This window comes from Rousettus aegyptiacus, unplaced genomic scaffold, assembly GCF_014176215.1.
Source record: "Rousettus aegyptiacus isolate mRouAeg1 unplaced genomic scaffold, mRouAeg1.p scaffold_m13_p_14, whole genome shotgun sequence".
Lineage (NCBI taxonomy): Eukaryota > Metazoa > Chordata > Mammalia > Chiroptera > Pteropodidae > Rousettus > Rousettus aegyptiacus.
The window spans coordinates 20,017,470-20,040,382 of NW_023416289.1; the positions used below are offsets into that span (position 1 = coordinate 20,017,470).

At 36.5% G+C, this 22,913-nt stretch overlaps 1 protein-coding gene across 7 annotated transcripts in view; it reads left to right on the forward strand.

Annotated features, from left to right (window-relative positions):
• The first annotated feature begins 296 nt into the window (after nucleotides 1-296).
• Nucleotides 297-22,913, forward strand: part of CNOT1 (CCR4-NOT transcription complex subunit 1) — an 80,918-nt gene continuing 58,301 nt past the window's right edge. For 6 of the 7 annotated variants that reach the window (XM_036231497.1, XM_016155979.2, XM_036231500.1 and 3 more), the window contains exons 1-2: nucleotides 297-449; nucleotides 20,903-21,178. In XM_036231497.1, coding sequence (XP_036087390.1) covers nucleotides 21,077-21,178 — 102 coding nt within the window. In that variant the 5' untranslated portion in view covers nucleotides 297-449; nucleotides 20,903-21,076. Of the gene's footprint in view, nucleotides 450-1,051; nucleotides 1,326-20,902; nucleotides 21,179-22,913 lie in introns of all 7 variants that reach the window. The other variant, XM_036231498.1, reaches the window with a different exon arrangement.

A 22,913-nucleotide genomic window follows, 5' to 3' on the forward strand; every position in this document is an offset into this window, starting at 1 on the left:
AGCCCCAAATCGAAGTTATCTGCTTGTCCCCATTGGCCCTCGCTCGAGCGCAGGCGCACGGGCTCCAGCTCCAAGACTGGTGAGCGGCAATTGGCCAAAGCCCGCGAAGTAGGAGTCCGGATTGGTAGTTGCTAGCAGGATCCTGGTTTCTTCCTCGGTTTCTTCAAGTGATAGTGTGTGATTGGCTTAAATCCGCGGGCACCTGGCGGTGATTGGGCAGAGGCCATAGGCGGGGTACGATCATTGGCTGGTGCTGGAACCAGCCCTCTTCGGGCGGGCAGCAAATGATGAAATGAGAACGGGGAGGGGAAAGGCCGCGACGTGAGCGCGCGACCTCCGGCGCCATTTTGTAGAGAAACAAGCGGAGTTAACCGAAGAGGGGGGTCGAGGAGAGCCGGAGTCGGGGACCCAGGAGTTTCCTGTGTCCAGCGCCGCAGGAACCGCCTGAGGTGAGGTGGGCTGGGGCCACCTGGAGGTGTCAGCTACGGAATGTGGGTGCCGGTGGGGCAAGAACCTGGGTGGTCCCGGGGCCATTGGGAGCGTTTCCCAGAGCTCCGCGGAGTGAGGGGCATTCGGGACTGGGAAGTGGCGAGACGGCAGAGGGGACTCTTCTATGGCTCGCGAAGTCTTTGGGCTTTGAAGGGAAGAGGCCGTGCAAAGGCTCCACGAAGCTGAGGGTGGAGAGTGGGGTGAGACCCGGTGGCCTCCGGTCCGGGCCTGGAGACTCCGAGGGCGGCGGCGGCGGCAAATCCGACCGGTGGGCCTCGCTTCGCGCGGGCTGCACCTTCCTCAGACCCCACGAGCTCCTCAACTGCCCGTTTTTCTTCGGGTTCCCGGACGGGTGCAGTGGGCATCGGCCCCCGAGGCCTCGCTCCTGGGGCAGGGGGAGCGCATTTGGAGTGCTTGCAGGCTCCCAGTTCTATCCCGTGGACGTGGAGCTGCCAGCCCCCCTCACCGCCCCCAGCACGTTGTCAAATCCCGGGTGTTTCGGGTCCCTGCGGGTGGGAGGGGCGGACAGAAGAGAGCACTTCCTTATGACTTCTTGCCACAGGTTTTGTTCCACTCGCGCGCACGGGCGCTCACACTTTCTCCGAAGTCGGCCCCCACCCACTTGGCCCAGTGTCAGTGTTATAGAGACGGTTCTGCTCACCTATGGGAAGTGTCCCCCTAGTGAACCGAGCACTTGGAGGTCTCAGTACTGGTGAGAGATCTACTGCAGGTCTTGTGAGGTTTACCGAAGGCCAACCACAATATTGAAATTTCACAAACTGAAGTGTTTGCAGTACCACCCCTTCTGCAGAATTGACCCAACTGGGCCCACACAGGTAATAACCCCCACTAGGAGTAAGCTTTGTAGGTTAAAAAAAAAAATGCTCGATATCTGTGTGAAGATGTATTTAAAATATGCTTTGAGAAGTGAACTTTTACCTTGAAGTCACTCACTTAAATCTCCCATTTCTTAAGACTCTAATAAACAGTCACTTTTCTTCTTGAAAGCTGAGTCACAATACTTAATCCACACCCCTCTTATTTCTCTATGATTCAGTCGTTTGGATTTATTATGTCAGTAATTTAAGTGAATGTAATCTGAATATTTTTTTGCAAAAAAAAAAATTTCCTTATGACAGCCCGTTTGATAGGACTAGGAATATGTAGCTAAAAAAACGGGAGGACAAGTGAAAAATTAAGAAGTAGTTTAAGCAAGTTAAGAAGAAACTTATTTTTGTAGAGGTATTTGGGTTTAATGTTAGTAATCTGTGGTCCAGGTTGACATTTCTTTCTAAAGATTGGCAGCATAGTATTTTATCTGTTAATAAGATATTTGGTAACAGTTTAAATAATCACAGGACACTGCAAATTGTTACCTTGTCTAAGAAGAAAATGAGCTGATGATACACAGAATTTTAGACATAGAGTTGTGCTCTGAAATGGTAGCTCTGAAATTGCTAAAACTAATTTGGAGAGTTTATCCCTTTTCAACAAGTGTGAGCCCCACATCCTCAGTGGAAACCTGAGTTTAGAATCAAGGCACAAAGACTTGACCATTAATAACTGAAAGTATCTTCCTTTCTTGCTTAAGATTGTAATCTTTGTTTTGCAGCATGGTGGAACAGAATCGAAATGCTTTAACTCAGTGGTCCCCGACCATTTTGGCACCAGACACTGGTGTTTCTATGAATCTAATGCCTAATGATCTGAAGTGGAGCTGAGGTGATGCTAACACTGGGGATTGGCTGCAAATACAGTTGAAGCTTCCCTTGCTGGCCCACGCTCAGCTCCTGCTCTGGTTCTTAACAGACCACTGACCTCTTAGGTCCATGGCCTAGGGGTTGCAGGCCCCTGCTCTAACTCATTGGAATGGATCCCTGGCTTAGTTTAATTCTAGTCTTTAAATTTTTAAAAGGCGGGGTGGAGGGTTGGTTTACATCTCTTTAATATGGATCTTGTCTGGCTAAACACTTTGACATCCTCCTAACTTTGGGTTAGATTATTAAAAACAAAACCAAAATCCCTTGAAGACAGAAAAGGAAATGTTGTGCCTTCAAAACTTGCTTACAGACTAATCTCAAATTATCCTTGTATGTTGCTTTTTCTAGGTATGTTTTTGGTTAGATTTTGGTGTGGTAATGAAAAATTGTTTTTAACCAGCTTTAATTTATGGACTTGAATGTTTTATTTCATTCGGTGAGGTAACAAATCTTTGATGCTCAATGTCAAGGAAGGGAACTTGTCCACAATGATTCTGATTGAATGCTCAGATATTTTAAGACACAAAATTTTTTGTAAGAAGTTTATGCTGCCTGAAGGAACAAATTGTAGTCTGCCATTTTGAAATACTATATTTTATGAACATTATATATTTTATAAAATAATAAAACTTTCAAGTTATTAAAAAATGTTAGCCAAAGCATTTTTTAAGTGGCCCTCTCACCAAACTGAACTTTCTGCTGGGAAGTTTCAAAATGGCATCCCACTGAGTCTTATTTTAAGATCTTACACTGTATATAGAAAAATCCTGCAGTTCTTTTCTGTTTGCTCAGTTTTTAAGAAGAATGTTTCAAAGCTAAAATGGGCTCAAAACTTTTGTGCACTGTGTATGCACAATAGTTTATTTCAATGTACTTTTTACTCATGCATTTGTAAGAATGTAGCAAAGCAAGTAAAGCACATTCATTGAAAAGCATTGTTTAAGAAACTAGTAATTAAAAGTGTAGATAATCTGAAACCCTGTGTTGAGATGGAAGGAAATATAGTCTTTGGGAGTGGAGAATAGACTTAAATTCATTTGTCTTTAATACTGGAAAGCATAGCGTAAAACTCCAGGATAAAATGTCTTGGTTAATTTTATTACAGTTGTTAGAAGTGTTGAATTAGAGTTTTCGTGTGTGTGAAGAGGGATTAAACACATAAAAAATGGAATAAAAGCATACTTTTGAAAGACGCCCTCTTACTGTTCTTAAGCTTCATATTAAGAGCTCACCATTTCTCTTTAATTTTTGAAAGTTTGTCATCTTGATTTATAGCTCCTTGTTTGAAATGCAGTGTTAGTTTAAAATATAACGTAGATCCATCATAAGAATAATTACTGCTTTGTTTCAGAACCTTTGTCTTCTGCAGTAGCTTCCTAACCTTTATCTAATTTTTATCTTTTCCCCATGATTTGTTTATTGTACTGCGTTATTACTTAAGTAATATGTGAATACATCCTAATTGTAAGTGATGCCTGGAATACAGTTAATTCTTCACATTACTGCCAAATTGTCACCCAAATAAATCATTGGTTTGAAAATAGCCATCCTCTGCTCAAAAGGCTTTCCTTCAAGTACCTTGGCTAGCTGTATGAATGTTGATCCCTACCTACCTGTAGCAGCATATTACTGTGCTGTAGGTCAAAGACTTACACAGTGGTTCCAAGGTACATCTTTGCCCTTTTTATCTGGAATGCCATTTGTATCTACCAAAACATCCATCATACTAGTTCAAACTCAAATGTACTGTCTGAATATTTTCTCTGTTCTTAAGCAAAATCGATTTCTTAAATTCTGTTGGCCAGTTTTCACTTAGCTGCACCACATGTTGCCTTGTAAGTTTTGTCTGTTTTATAGTGTGAGGAGGAGTTGTTCCTTCCTCCAAACACATATACAGTTGCTCTGAATTGTAATCGAATAATGCTTCATTTGTTACACTTGTGTAGATTTATAGACCGTGGTATTCTTGGAAAAGAGTACATCCTGAATTTTGTTCTTTGAAGGCACACACTATTTTACTTGAAGCTGTATACATATAAACTCTGAAAGCTAGTCATACAGAATTATAGTATCATTCTTAAAGAAATTGAAATCCAGGAAAGTGAGGTGACTTTCTTAATTTAAGGTCAGATCAGGTTTTTCTCCTCCAGCTCTAATACTCTATCTTCAATACTACTTAAGTTCAGTGCAAGGAAAAGATCTGTGAATTTGATCATCAAAAAGTGAGAACACTCTCTGTGGACAGCCACTTGTTCTTTTAAAAGACAGTGTGTCATACAGTTAAAATATCCGGAGATTGATTTTGTAGTTAAAGATTTGCTTGAATTCAGTGGACTGGATTTTAGAACATTATAAGCATATTAAGAATTGTGCAGAATTAAACTTTATACATTGGCAATTCCTTGAATTACCTAGGGAGATTTTTTTTTTGCTCCTATTGTTGTTTTTCCTCCCTAGTATTAAGATATAATTGACATACAACACTGTATAGGCATATGATGTATGGTATAATGAATTTGACATACATATCTTGCAAAATAACTCCCAGTACTTTTCCTTGGATAAGATCTTAGTTGTGACCAAAGCAAATGCAGGGTTTTTCCTAACAATTTTTTGGAGTATAAGACAAAAGATTGAGTTTTTCATTTCTTCAGTGTGAAAATATAAAACTCAAGTCTGATGAAAAGATAATCTTTTCTATTACAGTGTGTAGTTATTACTTAACCTTAGTGCACTAAGCTTGCATTTCTGTTGAGAGATGTGCAAAGGGTAGAGGGATTTAGGTTTTAAAATGTTCTTCAGCACTATAAATAGAATTCTGATGGATATTTGAATAAGTTTTCTCTTGGCATAGTTACATTTTTAAAGTAACTAGAGGAAGCATGCTCCCTGTAATTATCTTTTAATAGTCTTACGTGTATTATGTAGTACATAGCTTTAAAATTTTTGCAAATGCTTGGGAAGATGTTTCTGAATATTCGTTGATTTCAGATCAAGAATTCTTTTCTGATATTGGAGTAAGCATGCTTTTCTGGCTCTCTCTATCAGTTTTTTAAAAATAGGATTTATTTGTTAACACTACCAGTATTTTGAATTACACTGATGTATGGATTGGATTGTTTTGTGAAATTCTGAAGATATCCACATAGGCTATTAAAATGTTCCTTAAAAGTTAGTATGAGGTTTCATTGCATTGAGTAAAATAGCTTGTTTAAATTGACATAGTAACATATTTATAAAGTCAGTCAACTCTCAATCCATTTGTTTTTATCTTTAGCAAACCTTTCATTTCAAAGTGATTTACTACCTTTTGACCACTATGTCGTTTGAATATTTCTTATTCCTTACTAGCTGGGTTCTAAAAAACCATTTTATACTAGGCCTTTCTAAGCCCAGTCATACATAATTTTGGGATGCCCATGGTTTGGATTATTCACAATTATGTTTTCACTCTTTAGTTTGGGTAATGGAGAGGCAAGTGTACTATGTATGTGCCCATTGTTATGGCATGGATTTTTTTAAAAAAAATTATTATTCCTACAGCACCTGGTCTTCCTAGGAGGTCTCCCATCCAAGTACTAACCAGGGCTGACCCTGCTTAGCTTCCAAGATCAGACATGGGGGGTTGTTAAGAGTAGCATGGCTGTAGACCATGGACCTTGGCTCCACTGGGGTACGAACCCAGGACCTTCTGCATGTAAAGCAGACGTCCTATGGCATGGATTTATAAAGGATATTTCCCTTCTGTTTACATACAGACAGATATACCAAAGATTACAGAAGTTAGATTGTCACAAGGTAAAATGTAATAATTACTTATAAATATTTCATTTTGAATCAGTAAGCACAAAACATTAGTGTGATAACTGACTTTAATATACTAACCTAGTTTTGGAATATTTATGTATAGCTCGTAGAGTTTGTTCTTCTGTGTTTAGATTTAAGTAACTAATTCTCTTAATGTGCTACCATCTACCCTGTTTATACTCTTGCTCTTCCGTACAGTTTATTCTGAGTTTTCATCATCTGGAGTGATATCTTTTAAAAGTCATGTCATCCCATTCAAAATCATCGATTCTCCATTTGTCTTTAGTACAAGCCAAACAAAGTCCTTTCATTACCTAAAGGATTTAGCCCTGCCGCGTACCTATTCTTTGTTTGCCCCAACTTATCCTGTTTTCTACCACCTCTCCAAGTTTGTCTTGGCTACACATGGTCTGCTTGCTTTCCCTCACATGTGCTGTGCACTGTCTGAGGAAGCTTTTGTACTGACTGACAGATTCCTCTGTCTGGAACATTGTTTCTTGGATGTATATATGGCTATACCCCTCAGTTCCTTCAAGTCTGCTCAGATACTACTTTCCAGTGAGGCTCACTCTGATCACCCTACTTAAATTGCAGTCCCCACCCCCCCATTTGGTTCACTTTTACCTTGCAGTTTTTTCTTTATCCATGGTAGTTAGCATCTCCTAAAATGCTTCATAATTTATAATGAATACTATCCCCCCACCCTCCATGGGAATGCAAGGATGTATGTATATCTGTTGACTGATGTATTTAAAATGTCTGACACATAGTAAGTACTCAACAAATGTTTGACTGGGCTAAATCACATAATGGTAATGGATAAATGGCTTCTCTAAGTTTTGATAGTTTGCTTTATAGAAAGCCAAACTTGAGGTATACATCTGGCCAACCTTATAGAAGGTGAATTTTCTCAAAAAGGGTACTATTAGCGTTTGGACAGGATAGTTCTTTTTTGGTGGGGCTATCATTCCTTGCAGATTGTTTATTGCATCTCTTAATTCTTATTGAATGGCAATGGTTCTCCCAATTCTACACATTTCACATTGCTTTCGGAGATTATGTTCTCCAGTTTACTTCAGTAAATACCCTTTTGAGGTTCAGATTTGTCATCAGGGTTATTTTATTTATTTTAGATCCAGTTATTGTTGGTATAAATCACAAATTACTCTGGCTACATTTTGTCTAATATTAAGTCTAGTCAAATTGTATTTTAGGCACCTAGAAATTGAATATTGGTATTTGACTTAACCAAGGTTCTGGAAAATTTTTGGTGCCCTCAAATGATGGTGAGGAGATACAGAATTCCAGGAGCTGATAGAAAAGGTAGTAGACATAAAGCAATAGTGAACACTGAGTAACTTTATAGTGTATCATATATACTGAAGGGAAAGGGTGGTAGACCAGCAGGTTAGCCTATAGGTGATCTGAAGTGGTTTGGGAGGTTTTATAAGAGTTGTGGCTTGAGCTAGGACCTGGTCTTATTACCTGATGCTTTTGTCCTCTTTGTGGAGGCATGTTGGCCTACTTCCTTCCCGGTGACCACTAACTTCCCTTTCTTGAAGGCTAACAATGATCTCATAGTTGCTAATTCTGACTATGGATATATTAAATTATCAATTGCTGCATAACAGTTTACTCCCAGATTTAGCTGTTTGAAACTTTTTTGCTCTTTCTTATTTCACAGGCACAGCTTGGGTATCCACTGACTATGGTTGTCTCAAGCCTGAAGAGTGGGGAGGTCTTACAAGCTTGCTCTCTTGGCAGTTGGCAGGGTCCAAATCCTTGCTGGCTGTTGGTTGCGAGACATCAGTTCCTTGCCACATGTGCCCTCTCCATAGAGTTACTCACAACATATCAGCTTGCTTTCTCTTAGCACAGGCTTAGAGAGTAGAGAGAGGTGAATAAGAGAGAAGTCGGTCTTTTTTGTAACTTAATCTTGGAAATAACTTTCCAATAATTTTTTCGAAGCCACATTTAAGTTCCAGCCTACACTAAGGAGAGAGGATTACATAAGGGTGTAACTATTAGGTGGAGAACACTGGAGATATTTTAGAGGCTGCCTACACAGTGGACATTTTCCAAAGATTTGTCCTTGGGGCTCTCTTAGGGTTGGTCTTCCTTCCTAGGTTTTACTTATGCGCTCCGAGTTTCTCCTAACTCTCTGACTATTTCTTCATTAACTTTGAGATCCTCTTTTAGTCACCTGCCATTTTGGCCAGAACTCCTCAAACCACCTTTAAATGCTAAGCTTCCTTAAGGCTGTCTAGGTCCTCTATCTCATGAAGTTCTCCTATGCTATCTGTAGGTTGATGACTTCCAGATCTACTGTTTGCAGCCTACACTTCTATGTTCCATACCGTAAATCCAACTGCCCAGTGGATTACATTTGTGTGCCTTACTCTAGACTGGTCCCAAATTAAGTCCTCATTCTCTTTCTTGCTCTTCAAACTTTCTTGTCCTCAGTTGTTTCATGTTAGGAGTAAATGGAACCCAGGCGCTTAGTCTGGAAATGTGAGCACACTTTTGATGATTACTTTATCTTCCCTTTCCTTATACTTTACACAGTCTCAGAGTATTGGCGTTTCTTTTTAAATGCATTCATTTCTCTTCTGATAATTCTTAATTTCCCTGTGACCTACTCTTTTTCAGTTTTTCACGTTGTCAGGAGTAGTTTCTAAAATATTTCACCTGATTGTGTTCTCTGTTATTAGAGAAAGCAGGTTAGTATTATAACAACCCCAAGATACTAGTGGCTTAACAAGATAATGCTCAGATAGCAGGTTTATACTCAGATAACTTTCCTCAGATAAGTTTCTATGCAGCAATTCATGAACCAGGGTCCTTCCATCCTTTGGTGTCACCCTCTAGATGGTAGGATTCTTCATTTAGCTGGCAGAGGGTGAAAGAACTAGAGGGTCATGAGTAGGAGGTTTTATAGTCCGTGTCTGGAAGTGGCTGGTATCGTTTTGGTCTACATTTCATTGTTCTACATTTCATTGCTAGAACTTAGTTTTTTGGTGACACCTGTGCAAGAGGCCAAGAAACATAGTTTAACTGTTCAGCCAGGAAGAAGAAACAGATTTGGTGAGCATTTAGCCAGCCTTTACCATTCTCTCTTTCCCTAAAATATAATCCAAACCAACCCAAAGTTTCCAGGGTTTTCTTTATAATAAAATCCAAAATTCTGAAATGGATTCTGCACATACTAGAGAAGAAATCCACAAATTGGGTTCCAGTTACCTCCAGAAGACATGTCTTCTTGGCCACTGGCAGGTTTAGTTAGTGTTTTGGGGGTTCCCAAGACTACTCCCCCAGGTTCAGTAATTAATTCATTAGGGAGACTCAAGGACACAGCATATAGTTGTACTTAGGGCTATGGTTTATTACAACAAAAGGATACAAAGCAAAATCAACAAGAGGAAAAGGCATATGGGGTGAAGTCTGGAGGAAACTAGTGCCTCTTGCTCCCAGTAGAATCGCACAGGACACACTTAATTCCTTTAGCAAACAATTGTGATGTGTGTGAAATGTCTGGCATTGAAGCTCATTAGAGACTCAGTAACTTGACTTGTTATTGAGACCTTTTCCCACTACATGCCAAAATTCTAGAGTCCCAGAGGAGAAGTATGTGTTCAACATAAACCATATATTTTTGGGTTTAGGAATAGCCAGCCACTCTCATTAGTTCTGGTAGTGGGAATTCTCTCAGAATCAAAGTTCTGACATGAAGGACCAGCCGGGCTAGCCTTTTTAGGATAGCAGCCTCAGGCCTCCTATGTTAACTCTCTTTTGCACAGTGAGGTGAGTGGGGATTTTGTTTGGAGAATCTTGGAAACTGCAAAATTTTATTGACCTAATATATTGTTTTTCAAAGTTATTTTTCTATTTCAGTGGGAATAAAAGATCAGTTTGTTTCTCAGCTTCTCCAACTTCTCAGATAGTTATTTATTATTATTATTATTAATTATTATTACTATTTCATTATTTATGCCAACAGCACCTGGTCTTCCTAGGTGGTCTCCCATCTAAGCACCAACCAGGCCCAACCCCGCTTAACTTCCGAGATCAGACATTGGGCTTATTCAGGGTGGCCTGGCTGTAGACCGTGGACCGTGGCTCCACTGGGGCACAAATCCAGGACCTTCTGCTTGTAAAGCAGACGTGCTAACTGCTACACTATGGAACCACGTCCGATAGTTGTTATTAATATCCTTCTAGGTACGTGCAGAATGACGTTCTACAACTTAACATTTTCCCCCAAAAATTTCCAGTCTAACTCTGTTTTTTAGTGATTGCATCAAGGTTTGGCATACTCCTCTTAAACATTTCCCAGAGCTATTAGGTCAGTGGTTCTCAAACATTAAAATGCAGAAGAATCACCTGTGGAGTGTGTTCAAAATAACATCTCTTTCCCCAAAGATTTTGATTCTTTTGGTGTAGGGTGGTGCTTAGGAATTAGCGTTTTATTTTATTTTTTAATTTTTTATGGTGACATTAGTTAACAAAATCTGTAAGTTTCAGTTGTACAATTCAACAAAGGCATATATATATATATATATATATATATATATATATATATATACATAGTAATTACATAGTGTGTTCACTGCCCATATTAGATTTCTTTCTGTTACCACATATTTGACCCCTTCTACCCCATCTACCTCCGGAATCAGCATTTTTAAAAGCTCTCTCTTCTCCTTGTTCTTACACACAATTGTCTTGCTTTACATAGCATTAAATTTTTTATTATGCCCTTGAAGTGTTTACTTTTGTGTTTTTTGTAGTACCTACTGTATGCATGTACATGGTTTATGGTTAGGCTCGAGTATTTGAATTAATAGGAGGGCCACATTTAGCAGATGATACTTAGGTAGTGCACTGGAGTAAACTAGAAAGGGATCATTTGAGGCATTTTATATAATCCTGATAAAATAAGGAATGATAGTAGTAAATTTTTCTAACAAAATATTTTCGAAGTGTAATTAACTTGAGCTCTTTTCTGTGATCAGGTTTATGTTGGTTTTGTGCTTTAAAAAGATACATGCATTTGAATTTCCAAATTACTGACTCTCATCATCAAAGAAATTCATTTGCATAAATAAATATGTGATACATTAAAACATTTTAAGACCCATTTAAAAATTTTAAATGTTTAAAGGTGTAAATGCTTTTTTTATTGAAAAATGTAATATGGACTTTTAAAAATACATAAGTATTTTGAACCAAACAGTAAAAATAATTGTGTAAATTTACAGTAATGATGAGGCTTTAATTTGATAATTTGTATGCGTTGCAGCATTGTATTGCATTACAGCTATCTTGGCTACCACTAAAACAGAAGACAAGATTTAAAGGTTTTATAGTTCTTCTCAGGAGCCCACCTCTCAGCTTTTCCAAATCACTCTGGACCACTTAGTCACATCTTTATTGGTCTGGCTATACTCTTTGGCATGTGGTATGTAAACTCCAAAAGCTCACCTGGAAGGTTGGCAACTGCTTTCTTTCTGCCAACTGTTAAAGCAGATATTGAGGTGATAAGAGCATCTCATCAGTTGTGCTTGTAGTGGATTCCTTCTGTTGTTCACCTGATGTTATCAGAGGGTTGACTGGTTTGATGAGCTGCTCTCTGGAGCAACTTAACAGACTTACATTGAGGATTTAGAAGCTCCTATCTCTGCTATACCTCCTACTCATTAAAGATAGACCGTTTAGAGAAATCTTTGATCTAGCTGAGGCCCAGTTTTACAGATGGGAGTGGGAAGACGCATAGAGGTTCCATTGCTTGTTCAAGGTCGTGTAGCCTATGTGTAGTTGCTGGTCCTGTGGCTTTTAATTTTGGATTATTTAAAAAATTGTTAATATTTACCTGAAACTTTCACTTTGTAAAAATTACTATATTCTCATGAAAATTAAAATAGTTGAGTACAAAGTCAATTTTAAGAAATCCCATCACTTGGTTGTAATCCCTTCTTTAAATTATAAAAGTGACACATACATGCCTGCCATCCCTAGTTTTATTAAGAATTTCATATATATAGAAAAGAGGAGTATCATGAACAGCCATATAACTTCTTCCTAGATTTATCAATTAACATTTTGCCATATTTTCTGTTACTTGTATTTCATATGTTTTTACAGAATCATTTGGTCTCAACTCTTTAAGCATGCATCTCCTAAAATAATGACTTTTCTTCTATAAACACATTACACTTAAAGAATATTAAATACTTTCATAGTATCCAATCAAGTTTAAAACTTTCCCCTTACCTCAAGAATCTTTTCTAACTTTTTTGAATCAAGGTCTGATATAAGGTTCACATTACACAAACTTTTTTCTTTCTTCTTGCCTACCTTCTGATGAACCCAGGCCAGTGGTCTGGTAGAATGATCCAGCACAGATTTGTCTGATAGGTTCTCATGTGTAAACTTGTTCCTTTAAACCCCTTTATTTCCTGTGAATTGATAGGTATAGAGGTATGGTTAGGTTTATGTCAAACCATTTTTTGGTAGGAATACTTCAAAGTGCTACTTCATATCACAACACAATAGGCATGTATGTTGGGTAGTTTCTCTCCCCTCACTTTAATTGTCCCTTCCCCCACTTCCAACCCCAACCGATGGTTGTTGTTGTTTCCCCTTAAGAACTGGATCTCTGAAGACAGGGAGTCGTCTTCTACATTCTACATGTGCTCGCGGCGTGCACCCAGGGCCTGGCGTTCCCTGAGGTATGGTCCATGGCTCCACCTGGGGTGCGAACCCAGGACCTTCTGCATGTAAAGCGGATGTGCTATCCACTACACTATGGAGCCACCCTAGTTTCACCATTATTCGTAATAAACTTGATAATTTGGTTAAGGTAGTGACTGCCATATCTCCATTGTAAAGGGACCTTTTTTTCCCTTTTCAATTAGAAGTTAATCTGTTGGGTAATACTGTGCAGATGTTCCAGCAACTTTTCACCTGAGGTTTTTTTTTTAAGGCATTGGTGATTCTTCCTTGAATCAGTTTTTATACAGGTTACTTTAGTTTTATTTTTTCATACTTTCTAAGTTTACTAGCCAGCATCTTTTTGTAAAAGATGCATTTGTTCTATAAGTGTAATTGTGGATTCAGGAATTCTTATTCACTGTATTATAGTCATAGTCATTTTTTTTAAAGCTATGATTTGAAAGGACTTTTACCTATAGTATTTTACTGAAATGGCAGTGTAAACACATTGACATGTTGTCTTTATGTCAGAATGTTAACTGCTTGGAATTTTTTTTTCATCTACACATGTGAGAAGAACTTAGCATTAGTAGAAAGAACTTTGTGGCTGCAAATGATAAACTTGATCACGGGCATGCATTCATAAAAATGATGTTTGTGATAAATTAAGAGTATGTGATTTTTATGATTGGCAATAGTAAAATAACGAGATTATTTCTACTTTTGTTCTCTCTTTAAGCATTTCTAAATGATGTTGCATTTGAGGCAAATTATAAAATCCTGAGTTTCTTTTTGATCCTCATATTTGCCCATTATTAGTGAGAATTTCTTTAAGTGGTTCTTGTGTCTTTCTGACTTAATTCCCTGAGATTTTTGAGTGTTTCATTTCTTTTTGTCACAGGATGACCCAAACTCACCTTTGTATTTTAGTTGTTTCAAACTCCTGGAATTAGTCATTTCTCCAAGGAACGTTGATTGTTTTTAGTATTTAGAAACCAAGATCTAAGAGTTAGATTGGGCCCATTGCCTTTGGGGTATCATTGTATCTAGGACATTTTTAAAAGATGGAGATATAATTGACATAAAACATTGCGTAATTTCAAAGTGTACAACGTTGTTTTGATACATTTATATTGAAACATGATTGTCATTGTAGCATACCCTAACACCTATAACACAGAATTATCCTTCTAGTGGCAGCACCAGTTAAGATCTAATCTCTTAGTAAGATTAATGTTTATAATATAGTTTCTTTGTCTATAATCACTATATTGTGTTTTAGATCTCTAGGATTTGTCTGCTCTTTGCAGATATGTACCCTTAAACACCAATTTCCCCACCGCTGGTAACCACCATTCCACTCTTTTTCCGAATTCAGTTATTAAAATAGTTATTGTTGGGATACAATTGACACTCAGCATTCATTTCAAGTGTATGAGATAATGATTTGGTATTTGTATATGATGCGAAATGATCACTACAATAAATCTAGTTAACATCTATCTCTTAACCTAGTTAAAAAAATTTTTTTTGCCTTGTGATAAGAATTTTTAAGGTTGACTAGATAAGTATAGTCACCATTATGTATATTATGTCCCCAGGACTTATTTTCTAACAGAAAGTTTGGGGACGTTTGTTATCTTTTGACCACTGTTATCCATTTCCCACACCCCCACTCTCTCTCAGAAGACCACCAAGCTCTTCTCTATAAAAAAAAATTTTTTTTTAAGGTTCCACATACAATGGATAGTACAACAATATTTATCTGGCTTATCTCACTTAGCATAATGTCTTCAGGATCCATCCATATTGTAGATGGCAGGATTTCCTTTTTTCTCATGGCTGAATAGTGTGCGTGTGCGTGTGCGTGCGTGTGTGTGTGTGTGTGTGTGTGTGAGAGAGAGAGAGAGAGAGAGAATATGAATGTCTTTATCCATGTATTCAATGGCAGATACTTCAGTTGTTTGTATAGCTTGGCTTTTGTGAATAATGCTGCAATAAACATGGGAATGCTTATAACTCTTCAATTACCTATTTTCATTATTTTTGGATATATACCCAGAAGCGAGATTGTTGGATTTTTATGGTAGTTTTATTTTTAAGTTTTTGAGGAACCTCCACACTTCTCTGTAGTGGCTGAACCAGTTTACCATTTCTCCAGCAATGTTGTAAGTCCTTTTCTCCACATGCTTGTCAACACCTCTTCTTGTTGGTAGCCATTCTTACAGGTGTGAGGGGGTGTCTCATCCTAGTTTTGATTTGCATTTCCCTAATGACTAATGTGCTGAGCAGCTTTTCCACATACTTCTTGGCCATTTGGAGGTTTTTTTTTTTTTTGGAAAGGTGTCTGTTTAGTTCCTCTGGCCATTTTTAATTGAATTTTTTTCTTTTTTATTGTACGGGTTTTTTAAAATAAATTTTGGATATTAGGCCCCTCTCTGGTTCATGGTTTGCAAATACTCTCTCCCATCCCATAGGTTATCTTTCATTTTACTTGTTTGTTTTATTGTGCAGAAGCTGTACATTTGATGTCTCACTTGATTTCTTTCTTTTGTTGTTTATACTTTTGTTGTCCCATCCAAATAATTACTGCCACATCAATGTCCAGGAGCTTCTTTCCTGTTTTTTTTCCCTAGCAGTTTTATTATGTCAGGTGTTAAGCTTAAGTCTTTGATCCATTTAAATTCATTTTTGTAAGTGGTATAAGATAGGGGTCCTCTTTGTTTTTCCACATGTGATTATCCCAGTACCATTTGTTGAGGAAACTGCTTTCCCCGTTGGATTTTCTTAGCTTCCTTATCAAATATTAGTTGACTGTATATGTGAGGGGTTAATTCTGGGCTCTCTATTCTGTTCCATTGGTCTGTGCATCTATTTTTATGCTGTTATAATTACTATAGCTTTGTACTATAGTTTAAAACAGGAAGCTTGATGCCTCCAGTTTTGTTGTTTTTCATGATTGCCTTAGCTATTTAGGGTCTTACATGGTTTCATACAAATTTTAAGATTGTTTTTTCTATTTCTGTGAAAAATGCCATTGTAATTTTTATAGGGATTGTGTTGAATCTAAAGATGGCTTTGGGTGCCATGGACATTTTAACAATATTTTGCATGTCTTTTCTTTGTGTCATCTTCAGTTCGATTCAACAAAGTCTTGTAGTTTTTCATGATATAACCTTAGGTGTTTCAGTAGACTCAATTAAGGACTTTTTTTAAAAAAATGAATTCTTGTTGCTATTTCCATTTTAGGTTTTTAAAGTTTTATGTTTAACACATTTCTCTGTGCTGAACTGGATTCTTATTTATTTGCTTTGTCCAACACTATATAAAAATAGTTTTAAAATAGTTTAAAAATTATAAGAAAATATTACTGTTAACAGTAAAGCTATTGAGTCAAATTTCTTTGAGTTCTATCATTAAAAATATATTCTAATGTGCACTAAGGATATACAGGAGACTGCTCAGAGGCTACTTGAAATATTGTTTTCACTGTGTTTTATGTTATTATTTTGACACTCAGATTCATTTATTTATGTTTGTGTTAGACTTGAGTTTTTTTTCTTGAACTAAATTTTAAACATGTAATATATTTACATATAAAAGATATAATTGATGGTTTTTTTATTCTGATTTGTCTTTTATCACCTTTCTCACCCACTCCTTTATAGGTAACCATTTTCATTAGTTTGTGGTTTATCTTCTGTATTTTTTGCAAAAAAAAAAAAAAAAAAATTCCCAAGTTTATGTGCGATATACACAAACAAAAAGCATATATAGAAATAAAAGTTTAAATGGTAGAATACTACTGTACACATTGCCCAAGTTGTGTATTTACCAGTCACGTACTCGTGGCCATGCCTTTGCTATGACAAATATCGCCGTAGTGAATAATGTGCATACGTTATGCTATACTACATGTGAAAGTGTGAGATTTCTAGGACAACTCTTTTTTAAAATGAAATTTTAAGTGTAAGCCTCTGTGTAATCACTGTTAATTGGAGCTTTATTTTCTCTGCACATATAAATATAGATGTATTAGATGGGATCATACTAGTCAGAGTTCTCCAGGTTTTTACTGTGTCATGGGTATTTTATGTCAACACTTAGCAGATTAACTGTAAATCACAGCTGCTTAGTATTCCTTAGGTTGGATGTATAAGAAACAATTTGTAATATTGGATAGTGTTCTCCAGTTAAAATATGAAATAATTTACCTAAGTTGGGTGTCTGCAAGTTATTTTATAAGCTTTTTTTTTTCTTTACTGTGCAGTATATAGTGGATGTTTATGGCAAAACTACGTTTCAAATGGCTGATTGTATGTTGAGTGGGATCCATTGCATATATATAGATATTCTGTCCACTGATGGGTATTCAGATTGTCCCTAAAATTTAAATGTTAGGAAAAATACCGAAAACATCCTTGTACAATCTTTGTCCTCTTCAATTGCCATTTTTCTTTTTATTACAGTTATATATTCGGTAAATTTTTAGTTACCACTGTTCAGGTTATAGTTATCTTATGTATTGTTGTCAAATGTCAGTGCCCTTAAATTTATACTATATGTGATTGTTAAATTGAGAAATGCTGGGGGAAAACAGTAGTACAGTAACTGCTTGAAAGAATTTAGCATTTTCATTGCAGAATTGTGGCTGGTAACTGTTTTCACTGTTGAAATCCCAGGTCATGATGATAAATCCTCTGGGATTTTGAAAGAAGAATGCATATATGCTTTTAATAACGAAGATAGGGAGGCCTGTTTTGGACTGTTAAGACTTTATTATGAAGTTAATACTTATTTAAGCCAGATATAAGTATGTTAACACGTGTTAGGTGATGTGATACGGCAGAAATGGGGGGTGGTGGGTGGAGGTTGCAATTTTGAAGTCATGGTGATCCTCACTGAGAAGGTGACATTTATGTGAAGACTTGAAGTGAGATAGCCAGCCATGTTGGTATCTGGAGGAAGAGCATTTCAGGCAGAGGAATCAGCTGATGTAGAGGTTGGAAAAGTTGGGAGTGTGCTGAAGAAGTAAGGAGGCTGTTATTGGTGGCCAGAGAGAATTGACTAGGGAGAAAAACAGAAGAGGAAGCCAGAGAGTACCAGTGGCTGGATTCTTTATATCTGTGTTTGTTCATAGGCTCAGGCTTCCATTTTGAGTCAGTGGAGGGTTTTGAGCACAGGACGTTCTATCTTTGAGTTTTTTATATTTGAAAAGTATATTTCTCTGGCTGTTGTATTGAGAATAGACTGTAGGGAGTATGGGTGGAAGCAGAAGACAAGTTAACATATTTATCCAAGTGAGTGAGGGTGGTCCTTGGTTATCATAGCTGTGGAAGTGGTGAGAAATGATTGGATTGTGAATATATTTTCTAAATAGAGCTGAAAGTATTTCTGGACTGATTAATTATAGGGAGTGGAAAGATTTGCAAGATTTTGGCCTATGTAACTTTATGGAGTTGGCATCAGTTGAGTTGCTGAAGACTTTGTATATGGATCAGGAGCTCATTCTTTGGACATGATGTGTTTGAGCTGTCAAGTAGGAAATATAAAATTTTGGCACCAGTAGAGAGGTTTGGGCTGGAGATAAAACTTTGAGAATTACGGGTAAAGATGGTTTTTAAAGCTGTAAGACTGAAGGTCACTGGGAAAATAAATATAGAGAAAAAAAGAAGTCCAGGAATGACAATACTGTGAGGTCAAAAGAGGAAGAGCCAGTAAAAGAGATGGAGAAGAGACCAGTGAAGTGGCATTTGAAAAACTAAGTACCAGAAGTATATATCTCAGAGAGAGTGATCAATTTTGTCAAAGGCTTCAGGTATTTAGGATGATCACATGTACTGGTTTCCACTTGTCTTGGAGTACATTGTTTATGGTACTCCTTTTACTTTCACAAGTGGTTTGGTTAATAAGTTGTCACCCTACTAATCTAATAAGGTGATGGCTTAAAATTGGTCATTAGTTTAATGTGTTAAATTGAGATAATAAAGATTGGCTTGTTGAAATTTGTATTATGCTAGTATTTTTATCTATAGTAGTCTTTAGATGTTAATGTGGACTAATTGGTTGTACCTTGCCACGGGACTCTTATCAAGAGGTGATATATTTGAAGTGTGATGATCTCAGTTGTATTTGAGGAAATGTTTCTTGGTAGGTGCTGTACCATAGGTAAAATAATAATTAAAATAGTTTATCATAGCATCTGCTTCATGGTGAAGTTATTCTGTTGTTCCTTTGTGTTAGCATTTTGATATAAATTCTGAGAAAGGAGAAACTTTTGTGTTCTAAACTCTTACCTACCTTGAAATCTATTGCCTTTTTTATAATTATGTATAATAATTATTGCATGTGTATAATTATGAAATAACTACTGTTTATGTACATAACATGCATTGAATAAATATAATTTTAGCTGAACACAACTTGCAAAAATTTAAAATATTGTGAATTATATTTGACACTAAAAATGGGCATTTTAGATTTTAAATAAAGGGGTTCTGTTTTGATTTCGTTAGCTGCATAATTTTAATGATACTGTTATACCCAAAGGCATCTTAGCCAATAACTTACTTGATTTGAGTTCTTGGTTTGAATTTAGGAGGAGGTTGTGTTTCTTGGGCATTTTCTGGAAACAGCTCATGTATCAGCTGCCTAGTTTAGCTTGGATGTGGAAATTTCCTGAAACAACTAACTAATGGTTTATATATGTAGCTACATTCATTTTTCCTCTTGGTCGTTTGACTAATATTCTACCAAAGTATCAAATAATTTACTTATTCTAAACCTACTCTGCTATTTCTGTGTTTTTTTCCCTTCTATTTTCTTCATAAACTTGTTTAAAAAGGTGGAAAATAAAAGATATAAATACTTCAGGGAAAACAACTTTAAAAGCTGAACAAGGTGAAAAGAGAAAGCTTCCACATTTCATGTTCCAACTCAGAGATACCTTTAAATCAAATTTAGTCCCCTGTTTGTGTATTTTCTCATTATGGGGTGTCTTCAAACTTGAGTATTTGCTAGTCTGGTGCAGAAAATATTCTACCACCATAACATGAAGGATACAACTTTCTCTTAGAATTTATAGCAGGAAAGTTTAGTTACATGTAATGCATAGATATAAGCACAATTTAACTTTTCATATGTTAGTTGTACTTTTTTGTAGGAGGATGTGGAGAGAGCATGGGTAGATAGATCCTTTGCTTTGTTTAAACAAAACAAAACAATGTAGTCTTTCTCTGTTAAGAAATTGTTAAAGGTTTAAGTGTCCTTACCAAGGAGCTTTTAATCTTCATAAATTTTCTGTATGTTACATGGTGAATTCTGATTGTAATGAAATTATGAGGAGGTCTCATAGAAGGCGAAGCTGTAGATAAGCTCAGTTCCTCGCATTCAAAAATCCTTGTGTTCCTCTCATTCAGAAATCCAAGCGATGGTACTTGGTGAATTTTTGAGAAAAACACCTGTGTGTTGCGTTTGTTTCTTTGTTCTGGTAATTCAGAATAGTTCCTGATTCCCAGGTGGTTAGAATTAAAGTGATAAGCATTTTGTTATTTTAGCTATATTGCTGCTTTGGGCTTCCCTTTCTAGATGTTTCAGCAATGCAGGAAGGAATTTGGATCCTCACTTTTAAGTCAGCCATTGAAATAACCTAAAATATATATCCTAAGGTATAACTTTAAGATCAAACTATCTGATTCTGAAGCTGTACATAGGAGTGAATAAATGTGATCTTGTAAATAGATTGTAGGTAGTGTGGGAAGAAGGATTAAAAATGTCAGGTGTGTTTTTTCCACAAACCCTAATTTTAGTTAAGGAGTTTCTTGCTCCTTCTAATAGGGTATAGTATAAATTTATAATTTTGAAATCAATAAATAGAAATACCAAATATTGTAGGCTGTCTTGCTAAAATATAACTTTTTGGGGGGGAGATATTTTCTTATTCTGTCCCTACCTAATTTTAAAACTTGGCATTTTAAAAATCATTAGTGGTCGAGACATCTTAGTTCTTTTTTGTTTTTGTTTTTCTAGTCCACTAAGTTATTGTAGGTGCCAAGATGGAGAGGTGAAGGTTATTAAGTATTTTTCCCGTAATAAAAATTTAATTTAAAAATTGAACTTTTTTTTTTCTTAAACAGGTGCCATGTTTCAGAACAGAGTAAGACCCCTGGTAAAGAAGAACTGAAGACACTGTATAGACACCAGATATAGGCTAATTACAAAGAAAGCATTAACCTGCCTCTGAGGTGACTAAAGGGGAATAATGGTGATTTTGCGCCGGGCTCGGCCGCCTGCTTCCGCCCCAACCAGCAATGAATCTTGACTCGCTCTCGCTGGCCTTGTCTCAAATCAGCTACCTGGTGGACAATTTAACCAAGAAAAACTACCGAGCCAGCCAGCAGGAAATACAGCATGTGAGTAAACAAGTATACTACTAAAGGAATGAGTATGCGGTGGAGAGAGAGTTGGAAATTTATGTTGGTAGGTTGCATGAAAAGTATCTAACTTTTGCTCCTTAATTTCAAGTGATTTATCTTTAGCTTAATATATAAAATCTTATTCCATCCTTTTTTTTAAAGAATTCACAGATTTTTTTCTATAAAACTTATTAAATAGGATCTGATTTGTTTTAATCTAGTCCCATTTATTTTTTATTTTTTAAAAAATTGATCTATACTTCACAAACTAAAACTCTCCCTTTTAAAATGTAAAGTTCAGTAGTAGATTGACATAGTTCAGCCATCACAATCTAACTCCAGAATGCTTTCATCACCCTGAAAAAGAAACACCTCAGTCCATTAGCAGTTGCTCTTTCTCTCCAGCCCCTGGCAACTACTAATTTACTTTCCACTTTCACAGATTTGGACATTTTATATAAGTGGAATCATATGTAGTCTTTTGTCCTGTCTTCTTTCATTTAGCATGTTTTCAAGGTTTATCTGTGTTGGAGCATGTATTAGTGCTTCATTCCTTTTTGTGGCTGAATAATAGTCCCTTGTGTGGGAATTACACATTTTATCCATCAATTGGATGTTTTGGTTTTCACTTTTTGGCTATTATAAATATTGCAGCTATAAACATTCGTTTACAAGTTTTTGGGTGGATGTTTGTTTTTAGTTTGAGTTGTAACTTTCTGAGGAACTGCATCACTGCATCACTTTTCATTCCCACCTGCAGTGTGTGAGGATTCCAATTTTTTCTTATCCTCACTAACTTATTACATGTCTCTTTTTGCTTTTAGCCACTCTGGTAAGTGTGAAACTGGTATCATTGTAGTTTCGATTTATAGATAATAATTTTGAGCATCTTTTCATGTGCTTATTTTTGTATCTTTGAGGAAATGGCCATTCAAATTCTTTGCTCCCCACCCCCTAGTCTTTTAAAATTATTGTTCTCAAGTGGTTTTTGACTTGTAGAGCATTTTATTCAATCGTTATGAAAGTCAAAAGTTAAATAGTATACTATCCTTTAGGTGATTTTACCCTCTTCCCATTTTAAAATCAAATGGAGTATCAGAATTGTATATATCGTTAAATTATTATAACTTATTAGCTGTGTGACCCTGAGTAACTTCTTTTTTTAATTTTAATTTTTTAGATGAGGCAACCCTTGGTTGACCTCACAGATTGCAAGGACCTTGTCGGTTTACAATCCCTTATTTTTTTATTTTTTATGTCTACAGCACCTAGTCTTCCTGGGTGGTCTCTCATCCAAATACTAACCTGGCCTGACCCTGCTTAGCTTTCGGATCAGATGGGGTCGGGCTTGTTCAGGATAGCTTGGCCATAGACCTTGAATAACTTCTTTGAACCTTATTTTCCTCATCTGCAAAATAAGAATAAAAGTAATAAAATTTGACATCTCATTAGGATAAATGAAGTTAAGTAGGACATCTATAAGTTCCTGTTATAAACATTAAAAAAAAATATGGCTGGTTCTCCAACCTTTACAATATAAATTAGAGTTATTATATAAGGTAGTTAGTACATAAGTACAAACCTGTAAATGAAATAGATGCTTCATTATTGTAATTTGAGCTGTATAATTATTTGAGCTAAACCTAAGAATTGAGAATGCTTGTATAGGAACCTTTTTGAGGGGGATGTGTGTGTGCTTAAGAGTTGTGGTTTAATTTTATTTTTAAAATAG